Source organism: Apostichopus japonicus, chromosome 11 (assembly GCF_037975245.1).
Source record: "Apostichopus japonicus isolate 1M-3 chromosome 11, ASM3797524v1, whole genome shotgun sequence".
Lineage (NCBI taxonomy): Eukaryota > Metazoa > Echinodermata > Holothuroidea > Aspidochirotida > Stichopodidae > Apostichopus > Apostichopus japonicus.
Genome location: NC_092571.1, coordinates 11,323,192 through 11,346,396, shown reverse-complemented (window position 1 = coordinate 11,346,396; position 23,205 = coordinate 11,323,192). Strand labels below are relative to the sequence as shown.

The 23,205-nt window shown below is 37.1% G+C and overlaps 1 protein-coding gene across 4 annotated transcripts in view; it reads right to left on the bottom strand.

Annotated features, from left to right (window-relative positions):
• The window catches only part of LOC139976020 (centrosomal protein of 104 kDa-like), a 30,275-nt gene extending 8,034 nt beyond the window's left edge, over positions 1-22,241 (bottom strand). Inside the window, exons 1-15 of one of the 4 annotated variants that reach the window (XR_011795979.1) lie at positions 21,660-22,241; positions 20,333-20,556; positions 19,681-19,762; positions 18,515-18,653; positions 16,494-16,684; positions 13,424-13,533; positions 12,359-12,414; positions 10,929-11,084; positions 8,358-8,381; positions 6,502-6,656; positions 5,395-5,584; positions 4,512-4,676; positions 3,589-3,723; positions 2,143-2,333; positions 1,285-1,522 (exon numbers count right to left, since the gene is read on the bottom strand). Coding sequence is in view for 3 of the 4 variants with exons in the window: in XM_071984401.1 (XP_071840502.1) it covers positions 1,285-1,522; positions 2,143-2,333; positions 3,589-3,723; positions 4,512-4,676; positions 5,395-5,584; positions 6,502-6,656; positions 8,358-8,381; positions 10,929-11,084; positions 12,359-12,414; positions 13,424-13,533; positions 16,494-16,684; positions 18,515-18,653; positions 19,681-19,762; positions 20,333-20,537 (2,037 nt within the window). In the remaining variant the exon portion in view is untranslated. Of the gene's footprint in view, positions 1-1,284; positions 1,523-2,142; positions 2,334-3,588; positions 3,724-4,511; positions 4,677-5,394; positions 5,585-6,501; positions 6,657-8,357; positions 8,382-10,928; positions 11,085-12,358; positions 12,415-13,423; positions 13,534-16,493; positions 16,685-18,514; positions 18,654-19,680; positions 19,763-20,332; positions 20,557-21,422; positions 21,613-21,659 lie in introns of those variants that run through there. The other 3 variants (XM_071984401.1, XM_071984402.1, XM_071984403.1) reach the window with 3 other exon arrangements.
• Positions 22,242-23,205: the final 964 nt, after the last annotated feature.

Below are 23,205 nucleotides of genomic sequence, written 5' to 3'. Positions count from 1 at the left end.
TTTTTTCCCCTTTCTAAGCACTCAATTATCCACCACTTATCTCGCGACTAAAATACTCCTGTTTGTGACGAAATACCTGAAGGAATTGCCTTCTTTTGTTTAAGTAAACAGTTTCCTTTGGAATATTCCCTTATCATTTACACCTTCTTCCTGTGATAACAAGGTGAACTTAGATAAACATTTCAGGAGACTTCCATTTAGTGCATCCAGAAGATAATTTTCACCACATACTCATGCAATCACAATATTTCTCCTCCAAATCTATGAAAATAGTATGTGATTAAGTGTCTTTATAATTCTTAACATGACCGTCCCCTTGAGAGAGGACTAAGAAATTACATAGGAACTTGATATGTGTATTAAGTCATATTAATGATGGTTTGAAGTGATAAACCCTTTTGTCCAGAAATGCTGAGTCATGTTCTGGTTGAGCTTCTAGAATTAATAAAACAATGGAACTAACATCAACGTTAGACCTGCGACGAGCAAGTGATGTCATCATCAAATCGGTATCAACGGAACATCCCAGAAATTTAATATATTTTAAAGGTGAAATGATGTGAATGTCTTGAAAACTGGAATAGCTTTTTCCTTAGGGTTTAGATTATGATATATTAACACTTCCTTTTTTAATGCGCTTGTAGAAGATCTGTCATTATCAACTGCGTTCACAGTTTTGATAAAAATTATAGCAGCAAGGTTTCTCGATACCAGGTAGGTAATACGCTCCAATGCAGACATTGGACTATTGTACATGTATTTAAAGTCATGTACTTTGTAGCAAGTTTAAAATACTGCCTCTGGTGATTTCATCTACCAGGCAAATATTGTAAACCCAACTTTTGGGAGCTAATATTCGAATAACTTCTAGTTGGCATGTGGTACGATCCAGATATCCTGCATACGGCAACCTGCATATATAGCTACCTGCATATATAGTTACCTGCATATATAGTTACCTGCATATATAGCTACCTGCATATATAGCTATATGCATATGGCAACTTGCATATATAGCTACCTGCATATATAGCTACCTGCATATGGCAACCTGCACATGGCAACCTGCATATATAGCTACCTGAAAATAAAGCTACCTGCAATATATAGCTACCTGCATATGGCAACTTGCATATATAGCTACCTGCATATATAGCTACCTGCATAAAAAGCTACCTGCATATATAGTTACTTGCATATATAGCTACCTGCATATATAGCAACCTGCATATATAGCTACCTGCATATGGCAATCTGCATATATAGCTACCTGCACATCATTACCTGCTGTTCTTGTCTGGTAGGTTTTCCGTCTATCTTGTTCAGCCCGTTAAATATCTTTACATAAAGAGGATTCTTCAGGACTTTGGGGTCTTCTTCGTTTGGCAACCTCGACTTAACCTCGGGCCCGTTGACCTTGTAGAGTTCACAGATTAATTGCATTCCTGCATCTCGCACCTCCCCTGCCATGTGCTGGACAGCTTTCATCGCGAACGTCATGACATTATCTACTGTCAAGCCACTGTGAAATATCAGAAGAGAAAATAAAGCAACAATAGGGAGGCACTTCCAACTGCAGGTCAAAGGTCAATGTTACTGTCTTTACCATTATAGTCATGATTTTAAAAGTAGTTGAGAGGATTGTTAAGCAAGCTAACATTAGAGACTATCAATTTCTCATCCTGAATAATAAATAAGGCTGACCGGGTTGGCCACTCTATTCTTCACTGAATACCATACCATCTCATGCTTACTCTGGCCAAGGTAATTTTACAAACAGCTATATGGAGACCACTGAAAATATGCAATACTGCAGATAATTATCATCGGAGGGCGCAAGGCCAGGGGATTGAGAGGAGGAAAGGGGGGTAGGCATTGGGCCCAGCGCTCTTCTGAACCTCTTTGGCACGGGATAGTTGTAGGCTGCTGTGAAGGGGAACCAGAGGAGGAAAGAGGGTGAGGGGGCATTGGGCCCAGTTCTCTTCTGAACCTCTTTGGCACAGGATAGTTGTAGGCTGCTGCGAAGTGTAACCAGAGGAGGAAAGAGGGAGAGGGGCATTGGGCCCAGCTCTCTTCTGAACCTCTTTGACATGGGATAGTTGTAGGCTGCTGCAACTGTTACGTTATCCATCGCCTTCTCACCTGTTATTGTCTACACCAAGATCCTGAACTAGCCGGATAACAATATCCACCTTTGTGACGGCCATCTTGGCTTGACAATTTGGCTTGAAAGGAATAGTACATTGACCAGGAACGGTATGCAAATGACGCACTTCACGCAGGCTGGCAAACTCAACTATGTAGTCTACAGCTGCCCCCTTTAACCTCGCATTCTGTAAGATGTAAAATGATTGACAGCTAATTAGCAAACAAATATGGAATTGGAATCAATGCAGCTACATGAAAGTCTAAGGACTATCGATAGCTGAATTTAAAAAAGAAACAAGAAGGGCAGAAACATCTAAAGATGTTTCTGCCCTTCACTCTGCTACTGATACATAAATATAGTTTATCTTTAAATAGAAAAATTTGACAAATGAAGATAACCTATGACCCTGAGGATGCAAATCCCTGTCAGTAATGCTTGTCATGGGAGTATGGGGTGTATGGCAGGTGAGAGGAGACTGGTCTAGTTGATCTTATTGCTAAGGACATACCTCTCAAGTGGCACATAATTAAATTAAATAACATATAAATTGGCCTAAACACATAGAATGTTAAATTATTTCACAGATTTTCTTTTAATGTATGGAAATTTCCTGCAAAACCTAAAGTTAAATAAAGAAGTAGTTGAAAAAAACAGTTTCTTAAAAAACTTCTTTTGCACTTCATATTATACAAGCAGTAACCCTCGGCCAATTGTGTGTGATAGTCATAAACAGGGCGATAACATTTGCATTCTGGGTGAGCTGAGGTACGCTATATCGACTATGTGATTTCATGCAAATTTCTTTCCAAGTTCTCGCACACCGAGACAGAACGCCAGAAATGGCATTCTCTGTGACTGAGTGAGTGAGTGAGCGTGCCTCCTCCCTCCCAGCTTCGTGCCAAGGGTAACTGAAATTATGTAATATTACACAGAAATGGGACTTCTACTACTGGAAGGTCTGTAAGGGTGGTGAGACAAATGATTGTGAATTATCAGATACTTGTCAAAAGACAGATTGGGGTTTATACAGTCATGATGAATAAACCAAGCTAAAGAGATTGAAAAAACTCTTGAAGTGCTTTACCTTCCTACGTTAATCCAACCCCTGAGAGGAATGACAGCTCAGGGGGGGGGAGGGGTGGAGGGAGGGGACAGTTCAGTTTCTGAGAGGCTACAAATATGGAGGCAACAAAATCTCTAGTTTCTGAACTATTGACATTTAAAGTCACCACTCTTGTAGCAAGAGGCATTAACCACATTTGTTGCAGGCATTCTGATCACACCCAAGTACGGTACTGGGCTGTTTTTTTATGTTATTCGTCAGGGAAAGTAACATGTAGACATTTGCTAACTCACTTTGTTCCTAAGATCAGTGAACATACAGCAGTGGGTACAAGGTATCATAAAAATAAATGTTTACGTAGCAACATTCAAATTACCGTGTCCCCAATTCGGCCCATGAGTTCCGGTAGGACATTCTCCACGACATAGCTGGTGTCGTTCTTGGCCATTTTATGTTTCACCAGCCAGTCTGCGATGGTGTAACTGATCAGATCCAGGGTAGCAGTAAAGACCTAGTGAATTAATTCATATACAACACTCATGGAGACTGATATATGTGTGATTACTGCATTTTATGTTTCACCAGCCACTCTGCGATGGTGTAACTGATCAAATCCAGGGTAGCAGTAAAGGCCTAGTGAATTAATTCATATACAACACTCATGGAGACCGATATATATGTGTGATTACTGCATTTCTAATCACGTTATATATTGAAGTAAACAATTACGACAGGTAAACAGAGAAAACTATTGGAAACTTAGAAAACTGTCAGAAACAGTCTGAGGTGAAAGTCTTTAAAATAATATATTTTAAGCATAATCATGATAATGGTCTTAAACATTCATTTTTATATTTCACAAAATTTCTGGTCTTTGGATTACTGCACATGTTGGTTACTGATTCAACTAAATCTAACAAGGAACCATGTCAAAAAAAAAGCTGCAGCAGCTGCAAGACCACCTGCAGCAAGGCTGCATCAATATGAAAAACAATAGAGATTATCTTATCATCTTATGATCTTGTTACATGTTAGTTCTTACATTCAAACTGAATATTGCATTTACACCAATGTCTTTTTATAACAATTATATTTAAGAGGGCCATGGGGAAGACTAGCCTCAGCTTACCGAGTAAGTTGAAAAAAAATAAACATAAAAAAATAAAATAAATAAATATGACTGACTGCCTGACTGACTGACTAACTAACTACTGAAATTGCTTTGCAAAAATTATTTTGCAAGACGCAGACTGCTCTGTAAAAGGTACCATTATTATGATACCACTCAAAATGACTTACAGCGATAACTTTATCTTTCAGCAATTTTACAATCAGGAACACTGTCGCCCTCAGGATGTTTCGGAGTAACTCTTTGTCCCTCTCTTCGACTCCATCGAGATGAGATCTGACCTCATTAAGTCCTTCTTTCCTCAACGACCAGTTTTTGGCAAAAATTTTGAAAACCTGATAAAATGAGAGAAAGTATGTTATCTCACTATGAAATACTGACATGAAAAAAAAAATTCATCTGCTTTGGGTTGACGAGATAATTTTTGTATTCATGATTATATTACTATTTTTTTTTTCCTCCCTTTATTTCAACTATACATTAATATACAAATATACAAATAACGTATCCATTCAAAAATAGCAAAAGTTAAATAACAATAAAGTTGAGCAATACCATGCAGTATCATAACGACCAACGTGGCGGATAGAAAACAAATAAATATGATAAGAACAATTACAAGAAGTACTACAATTTAGAGAAGAAACCACAAGAATCCCTGACTTACTAGAAAAATATCACAATGAATAGCAGCAAAATATAAGAATTGAGGATACGGAAATTGCAAAAAAATCAAATATTCGAGATATTTATTAATGAGGAGAAAGCATCCTTGAGTTCCTCGAAATTAAATTTACTCTTAGTATTCTTTTTTGTTATGTTGAGTTGTTGTTGGGTTGATGAGATAAATACAGAGCTAGTTCCACATCTATATGTGAGCACATACCATTGCTTGGTGTATTTATAGCATCCTGTGTATTGGTCACACTTGGATAATGCTTTATTCAAATTGATTCGCTTGAAATAATTAATCAACCTGAAATTTTTTTTTTAAGAAACATTGGAAATTACCAAATTTTCAACCCCCAAAAAATCAGACAATTTTTCACTCACAGTTTGTTCCCCGAAAGTGTCGATTGCACTAGATGCTTCTCTAAGTACATCAGATGTTACACCTGGAGGAAGTTCACTGGTACCCGCAGTCTCCTCTTGTTTCTCCTCTTGCTCTATCTCCTCCCTCGTAACCTCCCGCTCTGGACTACGAGGTGATCCCTGGGTGGGATCGGGTTGATCCCGAGGCGAGCTGGGCAGAGGATCAAAGTTTATCATTAAAGAACACAAAAACCCCACAAAAGGTTGTAACAAACGGGAAACAAGTGCTGCTGGACTAAACTTCCAGTATTAATTTTAGGCGGGTAATTTCTTTAGAAAACTTGCGCGTTTTATCCTATTATGATGACTGAATTCACCACAAAGATTGAAAAGTAATTGATATTACGCTGGATATTCAACAATTTTATGACTACGTGGCATTGAAGATGTGTCAGAGTACGAAGCCAGACAAAACCTGCTGCTATATCTATCTGATATGACTTACACAGACAATACCAAGGTAACTGTGGGAAGTACACATCAATCAAAAGGCTGAAATGAATTTCTTCTCCTTCTCAAGCAAATTCTAGATCAATATGACACAAAGGTACAACCAAACGAATGCAGCTATAAACTACAGTGAGGACACACCTGTACAGCTTTAATAATATATGGGTTTACTTTTGTAATATCGATACCTTTAGATTTAGCAATATTCTAGAATGTATTAAATGAGCTTTCAACTGCTATTCAAAGTGACATTTAAATACATTTTTAAATGTAATGATATTAAAATAATCAGTAGTACCATTAATAAACATAATAATAATCATAATAATTATCATAATATTCATAATATTAATCATAATAATAATCGTAATAATTATAATGATATTCATAATAATAATCATAGTAATAATAATCATAGTAATAATCGTAATGATAATGATAATAATAATGATAATAATAGTAATAATAATCATCATAATAAACATAATTATAAAAATAATCATAATAATTATAATCATAATCACTTTTTAGGAATTGGCAAGGGTATGTAATAATAATCATAATAATCATCATAATAATCATAATAAACATAATAATAAAAATAATCATAATAATCACTTTTTAAGAGTTGGCAAGGGTCTGTCCTCTGCTCTACTACTAACATCTACAGTATCTCTTTCTCTAAGTCGAGCATTTCTTGGTGACCGCTCTTCAGGATTCCTTTCACGTCTTGGACTCCTTTCCTTTGGAACATCAGATGGAGTATTTTCACTCTGGGGGATAAAAAATAGTTTACAAGCTTGAGAATGCTTCAAATCTGTTTTTGTGTTTAAAATGTAACAGTTGTAGGATTTCACATATGAAATTAGACCATGCTGTTGATACAAAGTTATGGTTACATTTATTTCAATTTACACATCATGACCCAGAATCATGTGACTGTATAGCATTACCATATTATATCGTCTGTGTCATATTTTTCCTCAAATTTGTCAGACGTTAGTAAAATGAAAAGCTAGTAGGATAGTAATTGGGTGACCAGACACAGGTATGTGGAAAGTGCTAAAACATTAACATGTTCTGTTAAGTTAGAAAGGAGTACAAGTGTGTATAAGAGTATGTAAGGAACAATCTTCAAGGTCTTCAATATGATCACCCCTCCATCACCCCCCCCCACCCCTCCTCGCCAGCATCCTAATTCCTAAACTTTTTCCTTAGTGACTCATGTTGTGATTTCCCTAGGATAATCATCATACATAATATGTTAGATACTATACAATAATTACTACTTTGGTGATTAAATTCCACATTTGACTGATTTGGTTGGAGTTGAATGCACATTGATTGAATGCAACAGCAACACAGACATATTTATTAACATTTGACAAACAAATCCGCCTGTGACAGGGAGGATGTTTACAGTCATATACCAACATGAACCTTATTTAGTAATAAAAATTGTTTTTCCTTCTACCCAGCTCAGAGCAAGTTTGGCGACCCACTTTTTGGAGTTACGACTGATAATTTGGGAAGCGTGAGTATGATAAGATCCTATCTATCAAAATTGATCTCTTGATTAGCATTGACAATATTTAGTACATTGATTTTGAATCTAGTAATTAGTCCCAGCTATAAGCAAATGCTAAATCCTTAAAAACAAAAGAATGTTTGAGAGAGAATGGCAGTAAAATGCTTGAAGTTTTCGATAAATTTGACTATTATTTAAATTTTTTCAGCGACATTTAGGAACACTTTAGTGACGTGTAAATGCTGTATTTCGTGGTATTTCAAACCTCAACATTTGATACACAAACAATACCTTGATCATGGTTGCAGATAGTGAAGAAATTAAAAGAAGGAAGGGACACCTGTGCAGTTTATGGATTGCGATCCATTAGATTTCCGTGCACTTGAGGAGCTAAATAACTCCTCAGTCCACCTACTTAACCTTTACTTTGGAACATAACTGTACACGTATATTGGTGGTTTAACACCCTGAATTTCACAACAGGACTGGATGTTAACGGTAAATATCTTGGCTAGAGGGTAAGAGGACGAGTTAGGGGGAGGGGGTTGGGGGATGCAGGGGGAGGGGGTTGGGGAGGATGCAGAGGGGAGGTATTGACCCAACACTTTCACTACCATGTACGTTGCAGTTCAGGGAGGTGAATATCATAGCTGAGGTTCATGCAAATTCAAAAAACTCTAGAGAATGTTGTTAATATTCAACTCAGTGATGATGTTACTTTTAAATTGGAGGAGGTGTCTTGTGCACTCTCATAGGTTGATGGCTGATATTGTTTGGTGAGCATTAACTTCACCTTGTAAAAATATCACTCAGTGCATTATGGTAAAATTGTATTAGAGAGAATTCAACCAGTACGGAAAAAGAGATTGTAAGGAGAAAGGTTATAATCATGAAAACTTGTTAATTTTAGCGGGAACATTGATCTTTCTACTAGTTTTCTACTTACATCGTTTGGAGGCCAGAATAAAAACTAAAATAAAAAAATGCATAGAAAGGAATTTTTGCACAATACAACCAACCATGTAGATTATGACATTTACATCATTTACTGTTCACTCCATCTTAACAAAAATGAAAAAAATGCAGAACTTATTAATTAAATCCATTTAAATGTAAACCTCCTTTCTTATTTTATTAAACTTATGGTATTTGCATATATTGTGAAATCAACCTCAAGTAAAAAAAATCCACTTCACATCAAAATATCAGGTCACTGCTAGGTCAACAGAAAAGGTCAAAAAGAGAATGACATGGCCATCAAACTGTCATCCTTCATTACATGAGTCACAATGAATATCAAGTCACCATGTGTATCAAGTCAACTTAATATTTAGATTTGTAAAAAGTCCATTCCAAATTTATGTAAATCACCTTAATTCTATAGCTTTTCATATATATCATGTCAAATTGATACTTGTATGAAAAGTATGATGAAAATATGTCAATCTTTGTTTACTAATCATGATCTCATTTGATGACATACTGTTAATATCATGTTAACTTAGATTCTTACATTAATGTTATGTACAGTCACATGTCCTTCCACCTTAAGGTTAAATCAGGGCAGTTTTTAGTCAACAAAACAAGTCATTTGAATATGAGATGGCCCTCCATTCTGGTTTTTGTTCTATGATCTTATTCCATGAGTTGTCACTTATCTAAAACAAACTCAAAGGTTTGTACTTTGATTTGTAACAATTCTCTTTCATCTTTAGTTCATTCCCCTCATTCTCTGGTTTCTCAAGTATGTAGCAAGTCCTTCTGCCTTTTAGATGAAATCATCTCACTTCTTAACTATCACTTTCTACGTCAATTTGATACTCCCATTTGTAACAAGTTACTTTAACAACCTTCAGTCACTGGCCTCATTCCATGACTTCTCATGTATATGTATTTTTTCTTTTTTAGATCCTCCTACAAGCAGGAACTTTCGAAGAAGCCATCATTGGCTTATCAAACCGCAAGCTGACCGAAGCCAGTCTCTTACATTCATATTTAACGTCCATGATTATGAATTGTCAATTGTCAACAACTCTCTTAACATACATTATTCTTTGTCAACTTGATACTAATGTAACAAGTATTTCAATACTCAGTGGCGGCGGAACCGGGGGGGGCTTGGGGGGGCTCAGCCCCCCCAATGAAAAAGTTGAGGGGGCAAATACATGATAAGCCCCCCCAATATTTACCAAGGCTCCGAAACGTGCATCTGCCCATTTTTTTAATGCATACTTGTCGATCTGTCCGATGCACACGTATACTACATAGGTGTAATAATTAAATATGATAATTGATTGTCTGTATCATGCCTCATCGAATGTTAGTGTTTTAAATAAGAGGGTAATAAGCTAAACGCTACACTCATGAACATTTGCGTTTACACTACGAGTACACGCAAGGCGTGGAACATGGCTTTATTTTTAAACGCAATCAATTATTAAACGAACAAAAACACAATATTAGCATTTCACCTGTACTGTATAGGGTACATGCATTCATGACATGATGACAGTGCTAGGTCATAGAAATTTGTTGGCAACTGCACATGGTTTTGGAATTACCCATTTGTTGACATTAAGAAATGCTTTCTGTTTTTTTCTTATGACATTTATTTAATTCAGGGCGTCGGAGCCGGTACGGGCAGGTCCGGCGAACGCCGGACCAATATTCACGACGCAAAAAAAAAAGTAAAAAAAAAGTAGGACTAAAATATGGGAAAACAAATTCTCGGAGGTATATGTTTCAATAATTTTCAATAATGATGACGGCAAGTAGGCTAAATGTGACTACTCTGGCATGGCAGGGGTCTTGTTTTCAAGCTCGGGAAGTGCCATTTCCTGCAATCTGGGAGGCATATTTTCAAAATTTTCTCCATTACGCTACGCGCCAACCATGGTGGCGCGTAGCGTAGTTTGACCTACCAAACGTCCCCTGATAATTATGATAGTTGGCCACATTCTGAACCGCCGTACCAATCAAAAATAGCTTCCGACGCCCTTGTAATTATTGCATTTAATTGCAAGTAGTAATTTACTACACTCAAAAACGTCTCTGCGAGTACACGTCGAGTATACTCTCTTAAAACACCATCGAATATACAAATTACAATGCTTTTACAAATTTTTACGTGCAATCTGAGAAATTGCAGGCTTGAGACCCATGTTTTAGGGCTAGGTATTCGCAGCATGAAACACTCGGTAAGTGCCGTTTCCGGCCATCTAGGGGGTTTGAAAAACCCAAAATTTTCTTGTACGGTCCGCGCCAACCGATGGTGGCGCTCCGCTTAGATAGTCTCCACATATTAGCCCCCCCAATAATTTTTCTGTTCCGCCGCGCCTGTCAATACTCACTTTGAGTTATCGATATCTATATCATGTCAACTCGATACTAATTTGTAGCAAGTCCATCCATCTTACGTTCAAATCAAACTTATTTTTACGACTTGTAAAGTAACAAATATTAAGTCAAAATAATACTGAAATTTTCTTAAAAAACATATTTTTCGTTACAAATTTACCTTTGAACTCTCCAAGAGATCATGGAGTTCCAGCTGTTTATAGATTTGTAATCTGTACTCATCCATTTGAATTTTCTTCACTTTGGCCAAGTCATAATCTTCTGTTTCAATCGCTCTCCTCTTCTCAACCTCAAACCTGCCGATCCTCTCGCCGACCTAGTAAACCCGACGAAGGGCGGAGAAGAGACATATAATGAAAACAATTTCCTTAGATGAGATGTGATTTATACAGAAGCCCATTTGGGCCAAGGTTGTTTTTTTCCCCTTGAAATCCGAAATCCTTTTTTTAAAATCCTAAATCTATTTTTTGAAATCCGGAATTTCAAGGAAAAAAAACAACCTTGCCCCTTATGGGCTTCCGTAGATTTAATTTACTTAGTTTTGATATTATTTCCATAAACTATTACTTATATCAATATTAGGACTTTCTTCAATGCAGGAAGGTGGAAGGGGAGGGGGGAGGGGGTAATTGAAACTAACTTTGCTTGAAAGAACAAGGAAATGACTTGCCTCACAGAAGAGATGTTAATATGATAAAAAATCCCTGCTCAACCAACTGAGTTATTTAGCTTGGGACATTTATCGGTTCTTCTTTATTAAAGACTGGAGACTTAATCAAGTCTAATAATGACATCACAGACAAGTGCAAGACGGTTGAATAAGGGGTTAATCAACGGTCTAGCGTGCGTTACTCACAGGATTAATGCACCATTGGGGGATAATGCAAGCGATGCACGAGGGCGGAGCCCGAGTGCATCCAGCGATAGCATTAACACCCGGGGTGCATTAATCATGTGAGTAACGCACGCTAGACTGTTGATTAACCATGTTCATTCATACACTACCATTTGTGTGGGGGAAAAATCATAAAACAAAACATTTTTGGTTACATATAACCAAAGATTTATTAAAGTGATGCCCCGTAATCTTACCGTGTGTTAGTCACAGGAATAACCACGGTCAGCTGACCTGAATGGACCAATAGGATTTAGGAATCTTTACTAAGTATGAATGAACATCTGTTTTTTAAATTCATTCCTTTATCCAATATTTATTTTTGAGGGTTAGGATTAGTGTTAGCTAACCCTATGAAGGTGTTATAAACGTAAATTTATGTTGCTACATAACTACCAAAATGCTGATGGTTTTTAATACCAGAATATATTAACTGGCATTTATAAGTTCTGATATTGTTTTCCACAAGCTTTAAAACATGGTTCACAACTGTAGCAGTTCATATAATCTTCTTGTACCTCCGCAAGTATTCAATGTGTGAATGTAAATACAGCATGGTTCCTATACTGATACCAGTTAACAAGATTAGTTGAAAGATGAAATATCAAGGCATCCATGATCAGTTCTTGAAGCTGGGAAGCAGAGAAACTAAAATTTTAATTTAGGAATAAAAGATGTCAGGAGATAAATAATACCTTCTGTAGATCTACGATGGCTTGTTTTAATCTTTTGGCAACGTCGTATTCCTCCTCTGTAAGATATAAGATCGATGGGATTAAAAATTAAAAAAAATATTTACAACGATTAGTTGCAATTGCAGCATAATTTCCTATCCAACTAAATAAATACTGAACATAACGTGATTGCCTTGTTAGTTTATTGCATTAACGTCACAGCAGACAGTCAAAGCATTTTAATTTTCCGCATAACATTAACTGTAGCCTATCGATTTACTACACTCTCTCAGAACATGTGCCTAGCCTAACCTACTGCACACATAATAATAATAAGGGCTGAAGCTGTTGTTATTATGAAAGGGTTGAGAATTTGTTTTATTCCACCCTTTGTGGAGAGAGAAATATTTTGTAGTGTCAACACCACTGAAGTTAGTTTATATTCAAGAGAATCTGGGTTGGACAAGGAATATTTCTTTGAATTTTGTTAATCAAGCCACATGTAATCACATTTATGAAATTTGATTTTAATAGAAAGAGAAAACAAGAGCATAAAAAGCCTCAAAAGGAAAATATTTTATTTTTTACTTTCCAATTTATCAATCATCCTTTCAAATCGATTATGTAACAAACAAATATATACAGTACATAGTTTTAAAAGGCCACTTTTACAGCCAGTTGGGACAATTTTTTCATGCTAGTACCACTCCATACTGTACTCTAATATCGTGCTCCAAAGCACTCGTACTGACAGTAGAAACAGTTCCTGGAACCTTTCTCTGATAGAACAAAGGATATCCTATACTGCTGATACTTTGATGATGCTAATACCCAACCACAGTGGAGTTCACTAAAAATGCCAAGTCGTGTTTCATTTCAATAATGCAAAGAACAAAATATCTTTGGAACATTTGTTAATTTGCTTCCGTTGGCCGGTTTTTTGGTTTATGTAGTTTGTTAAACTGTGTCTGGAAACACCAGTAAACTGGTTGAAACACAAATAGTTAAAACACTTTTGACAACACAAATTTGAAGTCACAACATCTGCAGAATTGTCGACCAGCATGGAACAGATAAACTACTTACGAAGAACAGCTTCATTTTTCCTGACGTCCAATTTCCGGATTATTTGAGCAACCTCTGGATCTTGATACATGTCAAAAGCCAGGTCATCCATCGGTGATATAAAGTCTGGGCTTTAGGATTAAAAAAGATAACAAGATAATAAATATCACATATTTTTCCCCACTCCATTTATGATAAATTCTTCTGGCATCTTAATATTTATTGTCCTTTGGTCGGTTTTGTGTTTAACACAAAAGCTACAAGTCTGAAGTAACTTCGCATGATATTAGCATGAACATACAGCATTAGTTTTCTTATTGAAGATTATTTGATCAGTTCATTCGGTGAATGTCTAGAAAAGATTGAAACTTGCTTCCTTTATTATATCCAATCAACATGAATGATATTTCAGATATAAATAGATGAAAACAATGTTCACATATTGACTGTAACCATGACCATATTCAGGCGCGTATCCAGGATTTTCAAACCCGGGGGGCGCGAATTACTATCTAAGCGGAGCGCCACCATCGGTTGGCGCGCAGCGTACAAGAAATTTCTTGTTTTGAAACCCCCCCAGATCACCGGAAACGGCACTTCTCGGGCTTGAAATGACCAACCAGATGTAAACTTTTTGCCTGAGAACCAAGTATTTCCTAATAGTTTTTTTTTTCCATCCATAACCTTTTTGAAGATTGTCAACCCGGCACACATTATGTTCGACCTGATCGCATCTCCTGTGGGTCTTTGCTTTTGTAGGTGATTCTAGGTCGCGGCCCACAATACCCGTCAGCCCCACTTTTCAAGGTTTTAAGCCCCATATTTGTTCAGAATTTGAAAATTCACATTTCTCGTGAATAAACTCACTTCAAAACATACCCATAATGTTGTACAAAATTTCATCTATGGACAGCCAATATAGAAAAACTTCCTTGAACCCCTAACAGACCGGTCAAAATTGCACGAGTAGAGGGAAGTGTGATGCAGAATGTTGGTCAGAAATTTTCTAAAATTCAGACACAGTTAATTTATTGATGTGCAAATATTAAAACCTCTTATAACGGCTATTATAAAACTTGGTTGAAGGAAATGAAAAAATAGCAGATATTTCCGAAACCGAACACTACACACATAGGCGTAGGAGGCGCGGCGGCAGTGGCGGAGCTAGAGGTATTGGTCAGGAGTGGCAAGAATGGTCTGTAGGGGCGCTTTCGACACTATCTAAGCGGAGCGCCACCACTGGTTGGCGCGTAGCGTACAGAAAATTTTTGAGTAAAGATACTCCCTAGATCGCCAGAAATGACCCTTTCCGGGCCTGGCTAATATGCAGATAAACGAAGAATAAGGTGTCATCGCCAAATTACACCAACAAAATGTGACAAATGTCAATAAGTAGATGAGAGCGCAATAAAAAAGTCAATAATCTAGAATAAGTAAAAAGTGGTACAGAGCTGAAAAGGCGCCAGCAGTCCATTTGAGTCCGTCAGGGGGGGGGGGCATTCGCCCCCTGACCGTATGGACGCTCCGCCACTGCGCGGCGGTGGTGAAGCCCCTAATTCGCCATTACTAATGTAAAAGAGAGTTTTGACATAATTGGACCTCCATGCTTTTTATACATCTACATGAGACATGTCGTTGTTTACATTAGCATCCTGCGGTGTACTGCGCAATTTTAACGGACCGTACGGTACATGATGGCATGCGATGAAATAACCGATGCTTGCTTATATGATGTTGACATGAACACGTTGAACGCGCTTCGCGCGCGAACATTTTTGGTTATTTTTTCAGGCAAGTCGGACAGTTTTGAGGCTTTTCATCCTGGAACGCCATTTTCATGCTCACTGATATGATGTGATATCTGCTGTTTGCGTTACAAATTCGAACAGGCGCGTAGCGAGGAATTTGCCAAGGGAGGGGCGAAGCCTGTAGGCAAATTATCTAAGCGTAGTGCCACCATAGGTTGGCGCGAAGCGTACAAGAAAATTTTGGCCGAAAATGTCTCCCAGATCGCTGGAAATGACACTTCCCAGGCCTTGTAAGTTGCCTCTAAGCACTTTCTATTTTGAAATTACTTAGCGATATCATTTAAAAAAAATGCTGAATGGGGGGGGGGGGGGCGGGCGGTCGCCCCCATTCCAAAATGCGTCATGTTCCCCGACGACACGGTCGAGTTCGAGACCAGCCACAGTTGGTTTCATAGCACAATTCTACACACGCGTTATGATAGACCATATATAGTATATATATATAGATCATTAGTGAGAGAGGAAAATGGAAACGTCAAAAAATGGAGTTGTCGGTGTAAGGGGTAGGGTGAGTCACACTTTTACGAAATCATTGATCCGTCACTGGCTACCCTTCAATGTAATGATGTCACTGTTCCTCTTTCTCTTCCCGGTGTCTTCGCGTTTTTCTTTTACTCCCTCCTTTTCTCCTTTTTCTCTCTTTTTTTCTTTTTCTTTTCCCTTCCTTCCTCTCCTCCTCCTCTTTTTTCCCCTCTTTTTTCCTTTTTTCTTCTCTTTTTTTTCTCTCCTCTTTTTCTTACCCGGGGGGCGCGCGCCCCCAACGCCCCCCCCCTGGATACGCACCTGATATTTATACCATAAACTAAAAACTATTACCAACTGCACCTCACCAGGAAAAAGGAGTAATTGGTAAAATTTGAAGAGGACAGTGTTAATTTGACAGAAAACTGAAAATACCAGAAACATTTTGTTCGGAACAGAACTGATTGTTTGAGCTGTGTACCAAATAAATTATGCTTTATAATGACTTCTTTTAAAATTATTAGCAATCAGTGATGTTAATTTATGCCTGGCTTGTCATCATGAAATTCAGGCTAATGCTCATCAACTCTGGCACAAAGTTATTTATAAAGGAAAAGAAGTAAAAACATATACGAAGTAAGTAGTCAACTTGGAGATCCAATACCTAATGATCAAACAAGGTATTTATGGAATAACTTGATTATTTTAAGTTTCTACACCACTGCAAGAAAATTTGCATCTTGACTGTTTCTTTTATTTTGAACACGTGGATTTTTAAAGTTTTGACAATGAATCTTTTTTGGAGACAGGAGAGTACTTACTTATTCATGGCCCCGAGTACGGAAGGGTCAATAGGATTCTGAGTTGTGGGTTCCTCTTCGCCTGGGTAGGCCTGTCCATTTGGCATGTATCTATTAATGAGTTCGTTGACTCGCTGCTGCTTGTCATCCGGGATGACGTTACCTTCGTCATCAACCTCATCACCCAGGACATTAATGGCAATAACTCCGACCTGACAGACAAAAAAAAAGGTGCTAATATAATAATAAAACAGGTATATCCAATCCTGATGAACCAACGAACAACAAGAAAGTAGTCTGTGGCATAGAACTTGATGAACCAACAAACCACAAGAGAGTAGTCTGTGGCATAGATCCTGATGAACCAACAAACCAAAACAATGTAGTCTGTGGCATAGATCTTGATGAAACAACAAACCACAACAGAGTAGTCTGTGGCATAGATCCTGATGAACCAACAAACAAAACAGAGTAGTCTGTGGCATAGATCCTGATGAACCAACAAACCAAAACAATGTAGTCTGTGGCATAGATCTTGATGAACCAACAAACCAAAACAATGTAGTCTGTGGCATAGATCTTGATGAAACAACAAACCACAACATAGTAGTCTGTGGCATAGATCCTGATGAAACAACAAACCACAACAGAGTAGTCTGTTGGACAGATCTTGATGAACCAACAAACTACAAGAGGGTAGTCTGTGGCATAGATCTTGATGAACCAACAAACCACAACAGAGTAGTCTATTGCATAGATGCAATAATTTAGGGAGATACAGAACTAACCACCGGCCATTGTTAGCTTATATGACAGAGATATTTGTTATGGACAGATCTTCCAAGTAGCTACATAAAACCTTGCTTCTAGTTTAAAGTTGTGTCTGTGAGCTGTTATTTTGTAAATCTGTGATGTTATGGACGCCATTAGGTATCTGACATATTTTCCTTTCTCTTACTTTGCCTCTCCACATTTTCAGGGTAGACTGTGTTTCCAATGTTGAAAATGATACCAAATGCTATCATAAGGTCATGTTAAGAGCTGCATTATATTTACGAAAATTGGCCTTTGTAAGATCCATCTCCATTACAGGAAACAACCATTGTAATACAAAGACAAAACATAACAAAGGGAAGCTGATGTGGGTCGATGATGTCATATTTAGACTTGATCAAGTCTTCAGTCTTCTGTGTGAATTAAGGGACATTATTTATCTGTGTTATATCTAAATATAATTTTTTCTATAGATTTTCCTCTTTCGCTGTTGTCGGTGACTTATAGACCAATGGTGACATCTGGTTTGTGCCTCCTTTACTGCCCAATACCATGTACAGTACTATAGTTAAGGCAATATTCTAATCTATGGTATAGTATAATCCTTTAAAATAAATCACAGGACAAATTTGTAAGCTTTTCTTCTGTTTGTTGTTGAACAACCAGGCCTAACATGTTGGTTGTCTCAACAGCAAATTTGGTTCTACAAAGTAATGTAGCAATAAAACAATGACCAATATGAACACTGTAGGATAGATGTGTAGGTTGGTATCTTTGGGGTGGTATTAATTTATCATTTTACTTATTTTGGGATACATAGTTACAGGGCAATCTGAATTTGATGTAACTAAGTGGGTGATTGGCCGGACAACCTCCATAGCTAATTTTGGTCATCCAAACCCAAAATTTGGTCCTCTCAGACTAACCGACTACCGTTATAAATTGCCCAGCATAAACCTCACAGGTTGAAATGAATTCCAATCAGCAACTTACATTACTGGTGAGAAAAGAATAAAATGATACCATTTGCATCTAAAAGAATCAATGCAAGGTCATTAGAATTGACACTAAGTTTTGCTACATTTAACATTGTGGAAATGTTTGAAAAATTTGTGTAGAAGAAATGATTGTTGGGGAAAGAAAGTAAAAATATTGCACATTTTAACTAATAATGAAACACAAAAATGCCTTTTTAAATCTTTATCACTGCATGCTCACAAGCTTTGGAAAACCTGCGAAAATAGTTTACAAAGCAACTGTAGACTCACCTGGTTATATAAATTAAATTTATTGATGTAGTTCTTATGCAAGACCAATCTGAGGTACTGTCCGACAGCATCGATGTGAACAGACTTGAGTTCCCTTGCTTTGAAGGACGTCTTCTCGTTGTCTGACATGGTGACGTATCTACGGAAACAAACAGCAGAAATCACAACAACATCAACGGCCATTCATTGACATATTTGACACTTTCATTTAAAGGGATAACCAAGGCTGAGATTTAAACAGAATATACAAGGCAGAGCTTGCTCAAATTCCCAGCTTCATGGCTTGTTCATTTGTTGCGAATACACAGTATGAAATATTGCATGTTATTCAACTTCACTTGGTTGAAAGTGCAAAGTAAAATTTGTTATTATTTGATATTGACTCTACAACTGAGTTTATTTTCTTGAAAATCAGAATGATGATATGACCCTGGAAAATAAGTCAATTGTGAGATGGACCAAGCAATCAAGATGCGAGGTATTTGACCAATTTGCTTCATTTTATTAGCTGAAAGTAAACCTTTAACTAATTACTTATAATTGACTGAGCTCAAAGAACAAAATATAAGCACATGCTCTCCATGTCTCCCTTTTCTGAAACCTAACAGCACCATCAATGCGTTTACAATACAAACTGGTGTCGTTGTTCTCACCTAAACTACGGTGTAACTAGATAACTTTGTACATAAAGGGTGCAGAATACAATGAGTAGTTGGACTTGAGTTAATACACACTCAATGTTTTTAACGTTATTGTACGTTACTAATTTATATGAGTTTGTGTTATATACCATACCATACTATAAAGAAATTTGAGAGAGCAAGATATTTTTTAACATAGTATGTGCTCTATCAACTGAGTTACTGAGCCTTCAGTCAGTTGTGATCCAATTTCTTTGAAGGGAGGGGGGGGGGGGGAGAAGAAGGTGGGGCCATCAGTCACAACTCACATGACTTTCAACAATATCAATATAACCAGCAATTACTGTATATGCCAGTTTATTTACATTTCTGAAAAACAACAAAACGTAAGGATAATAACAAAAAAATGAAATCAAAATGCTCCAATGTTTTTCGTTCATTTTGCTTTCTTTCTACTGCCCTCACTCACTTCAAGATGGAATCATCGAAGAAGAAGGAAAGACATTGAAAGCAAATAAGACTCACCCAAGTCGTTTGTAACGAGTTCCATGGAGAGATACCACATGTTCTGGGGGGTAACTACCGAGATAGACTTCAATTTTGGTAGCTTTGGTTTAGCACAAAGAAGAAAAACAAAATAATTATGTATTAACTCATCTTTCATCAAATTGGTGCAAAGTTTAGCATGATAATATGATTAAACCTGGACAAAAGATCTGAAACTCCTGATTGCTCTGACTGTGTTCAATTGTTCCCAAACATTTACAGAAAAAATAAGCGATGCCCTTAATAGCAGAGTCTACAGTATGTACAGTAGGTGTAGTTTGCATTATCTCTTAACAGTTCTATCTGAGAGCAAGGGTACCCAAATATGAAGGCTAAAAACAACGATTTCACAGCAGCTGACTTCAGCAACAACATATATTGGAAATGAAACTATCGATAACAAATGAACTGCACTGCCATTGGATTTTAGTTGGGAAACATTTTTTGAGATCAACATAAAAAGTGCTTGAAAATAACAGATTATTAGGTAAACCAAATTTCGCTTCACCCTAACATCTACTATTGTAAGGATATATGCAAAAGATGAGCGCTATCATAATTAATTACCAAAACCTTTAACAATTGTGTGATCTGCAAAACTTTTTGAAAATACCAAAAAGGAAACTCTTACGAATGAGGAACTGATGAGCTAAGAGCTGTAATTTCTTCATCCTTGTCTTTTTGGGAAGTTTTAAGATGATTTCTTGAGGGTAAGGGCAAAATTTGATAGACTGCCATCCCTTGACTAGAGGGTTGTGAATCTCCAACTCTTTGGTACTGTATCCACTGTCCGTGCTCGTAGCATGTAAAACCCGAAACGACAGTTTATGAGGCATTGTTCATTGAGGGAAACACCTGTATGAGGGACACAAAATGCTCATATTACAAAATGTAGTGCTAATCATGGTTTACCTTTCTATAATTTAGATGTGTAACACATTATAGCACATTACAAAAAAGCAAAATAAATAAATACAAAATCTGAGCCACGATGACAGTCATGCAAAACTTCATTGTCTTTCTCTTGTATAGAACAAAGCCAGACTCATAGTACCAGTCCTAAATAATTGCTATGAGTAAAAGTAGAACCTTTCTGAGCATGAGTAACCTATTTAAACTTACACTCAGTATACTTTAGGCCTAGACTGCCAGTATTCAAAATTTACGAAAAGTAAAACTATGGGGGTGAGTAGGCTACACGCACAGGTTACTATGATAAAGTATGAGTACATGCAAATACGATTACCTGGGCCAAGATTAGAATGTGTGCCTTTGAAAGATTTAATAATAATAATATTAAATCATTGATAGACACTGCACTTTGCCAGTGTATAGCCTACTACTACCTACTGTATCACTTGAAGAAGGCCAAGCAAAACTTAGCACTTGAGTCTAGGCCTATAGGCCTGTTACTGTAAGCTTTACTGCTTCAATTACTGAATCATGTACTGGCCACCCAAACATTGTATACGCCCATAATTTATAATCATACTGTGTTGGATACACTGTATGAAAACGTTGCCATGTATGAATCTGATGTAGGCTAGAACATCTTTGCCTAGTCTAAGCCTAGGCACTCTTCCCTAGCCTAGTGGCAGAGTGTTGTTACATCTTATGTAAAACGTTAGGACTTACACTACAGTAACATTACCAGTTAGGATACACTGATTGGGCACTCTTCAGTTAACAATAACACTGACGTTATACCTGTATATACTTACTGGCTGTGTCGCAAATCTAGGCCCCAGCTACTAAGCCTAATGCTGTAACACATAGCCTAGGCCTACTTGAGCTTTACTCTGTATGCGAACGAAGCTTAGGCCCTAGGCTAGGTTAGGCACGACTGTAGATTAGACTTTTGATTGTTTCACTTGATACTGATCGGTAACTAGTGTACCACAACTTAATCAGCAGTCTATTTAGCCTATAGCAATTCGATCTCGGGATTTAACACATACCTGCCCAGAATAACTGCACCAGCTACCCTTTTCAACGAGGCTTTTAGTTCATCTTACGTGAATCATGGAAAAGTATCCTCGATTGTTTCCAATCCTAAAATAAAACTCTTTGGTTTCAGTAATTTTTCAACCTGCCAATCGAGTTAGAATTGGTGGCGCTATTATGGTTTATAATGTGTCTCTGTTTGCATTATGAAATGACAAGTGAAGAAATAATGCTAAAATTAAACGAGACCCTACCGTTTTGTGTTCAGAATTCACAATTTGGGGAGGACCGTTCTTATATTCTGCTCTTTTAGGAGGACTGGGCGGTGTAAATGGCCATTTACTGTACAAACAGTGCGATGCCAGTTTATTTAAGTAAGTAATATGATTTACCTGGGCCCAAAATTCGAATACATGTATTAAATATCAGTTTGCAAAGGTTTTGTTAAAGTATAGTAAAAATGTGTAATGTGCATGCACATTACATATTTCTACTATATTCCAATCCAGTTGAGTACTGTGTTTCTATTTTGCGTGTCTTGCTCTCTGTATGGGTCTCCATACCCAGTACAGATGATCACGCTGGAAAGTTACTCTCAATTCTAATCCAGTTTTGGCCACTGATTTCCTATTTGATCGACATAACCCGCTTACATACAGTTATTCCACATTACAGATAAAGATTTATATGGCCATGTAGAACCAGATATAACTGGATTATCTGGTTTTTTTTTTTTAATATATCAACCAGATAAAGTTGTATCTGGCCCAGATATGGATGGCAAAACATTTAGCCAGATCTTTTTTTTTTTTTATATTGGCCATAAAAAGTTTATTTTATATCAAGTTATATTTGCCCAATTTTTTTATCTGGCAAGATATAAATTCCAGATCTGGAGCAGATCTAGCCCAGATTAAAATTCCAGATCTGGGCCAGATCTGGATTTTTATATCCGGCCAAGATCTTGAATTTCGGTAAGGGAGACCTTCACCCAAGTGATTATATTATGCAATATAGGCTACTTGTCAGGAAAGGTTCATGCAATAGTTCATGAACAGCAGCCCATCCCTTATGACGAAAGAAAAAAATCACACTGCAGTGGAAATTTTGAGATAAAGTAGTCGACATGTTTTGCAAATAAATTGGGATATTCGGATATGATTCTTATTCAATTTTTACGATGCAGGTGACAACTTGTAACCTACAGTGGGATTACGACCTTCCTTACCGGTTTCGAACCTCTGGACATACAATCAGCGTTCATAGCCTAGTGGTTACTAGGGTAACGGCATACTAAGCGAGTGGCCTGGGTTCGAATCCCGGTGGAGGCCGGAAGTTTTTTTTTCACTGTTCTGGATTTTCCAACTCATTACGTTTTCAATATATATATATATATATATATATATATATATATATATATATATATATATATATATTGTATAAGAAATGTTTCATTCTTTCTTCATCATACAAAAAAATTGTAGGTCTATTTGAATATCTGAAGCGTGCGGTTGCCAGGCACATTAATTGTTTGGCGTAAACTAAATTCGCACATGCTCA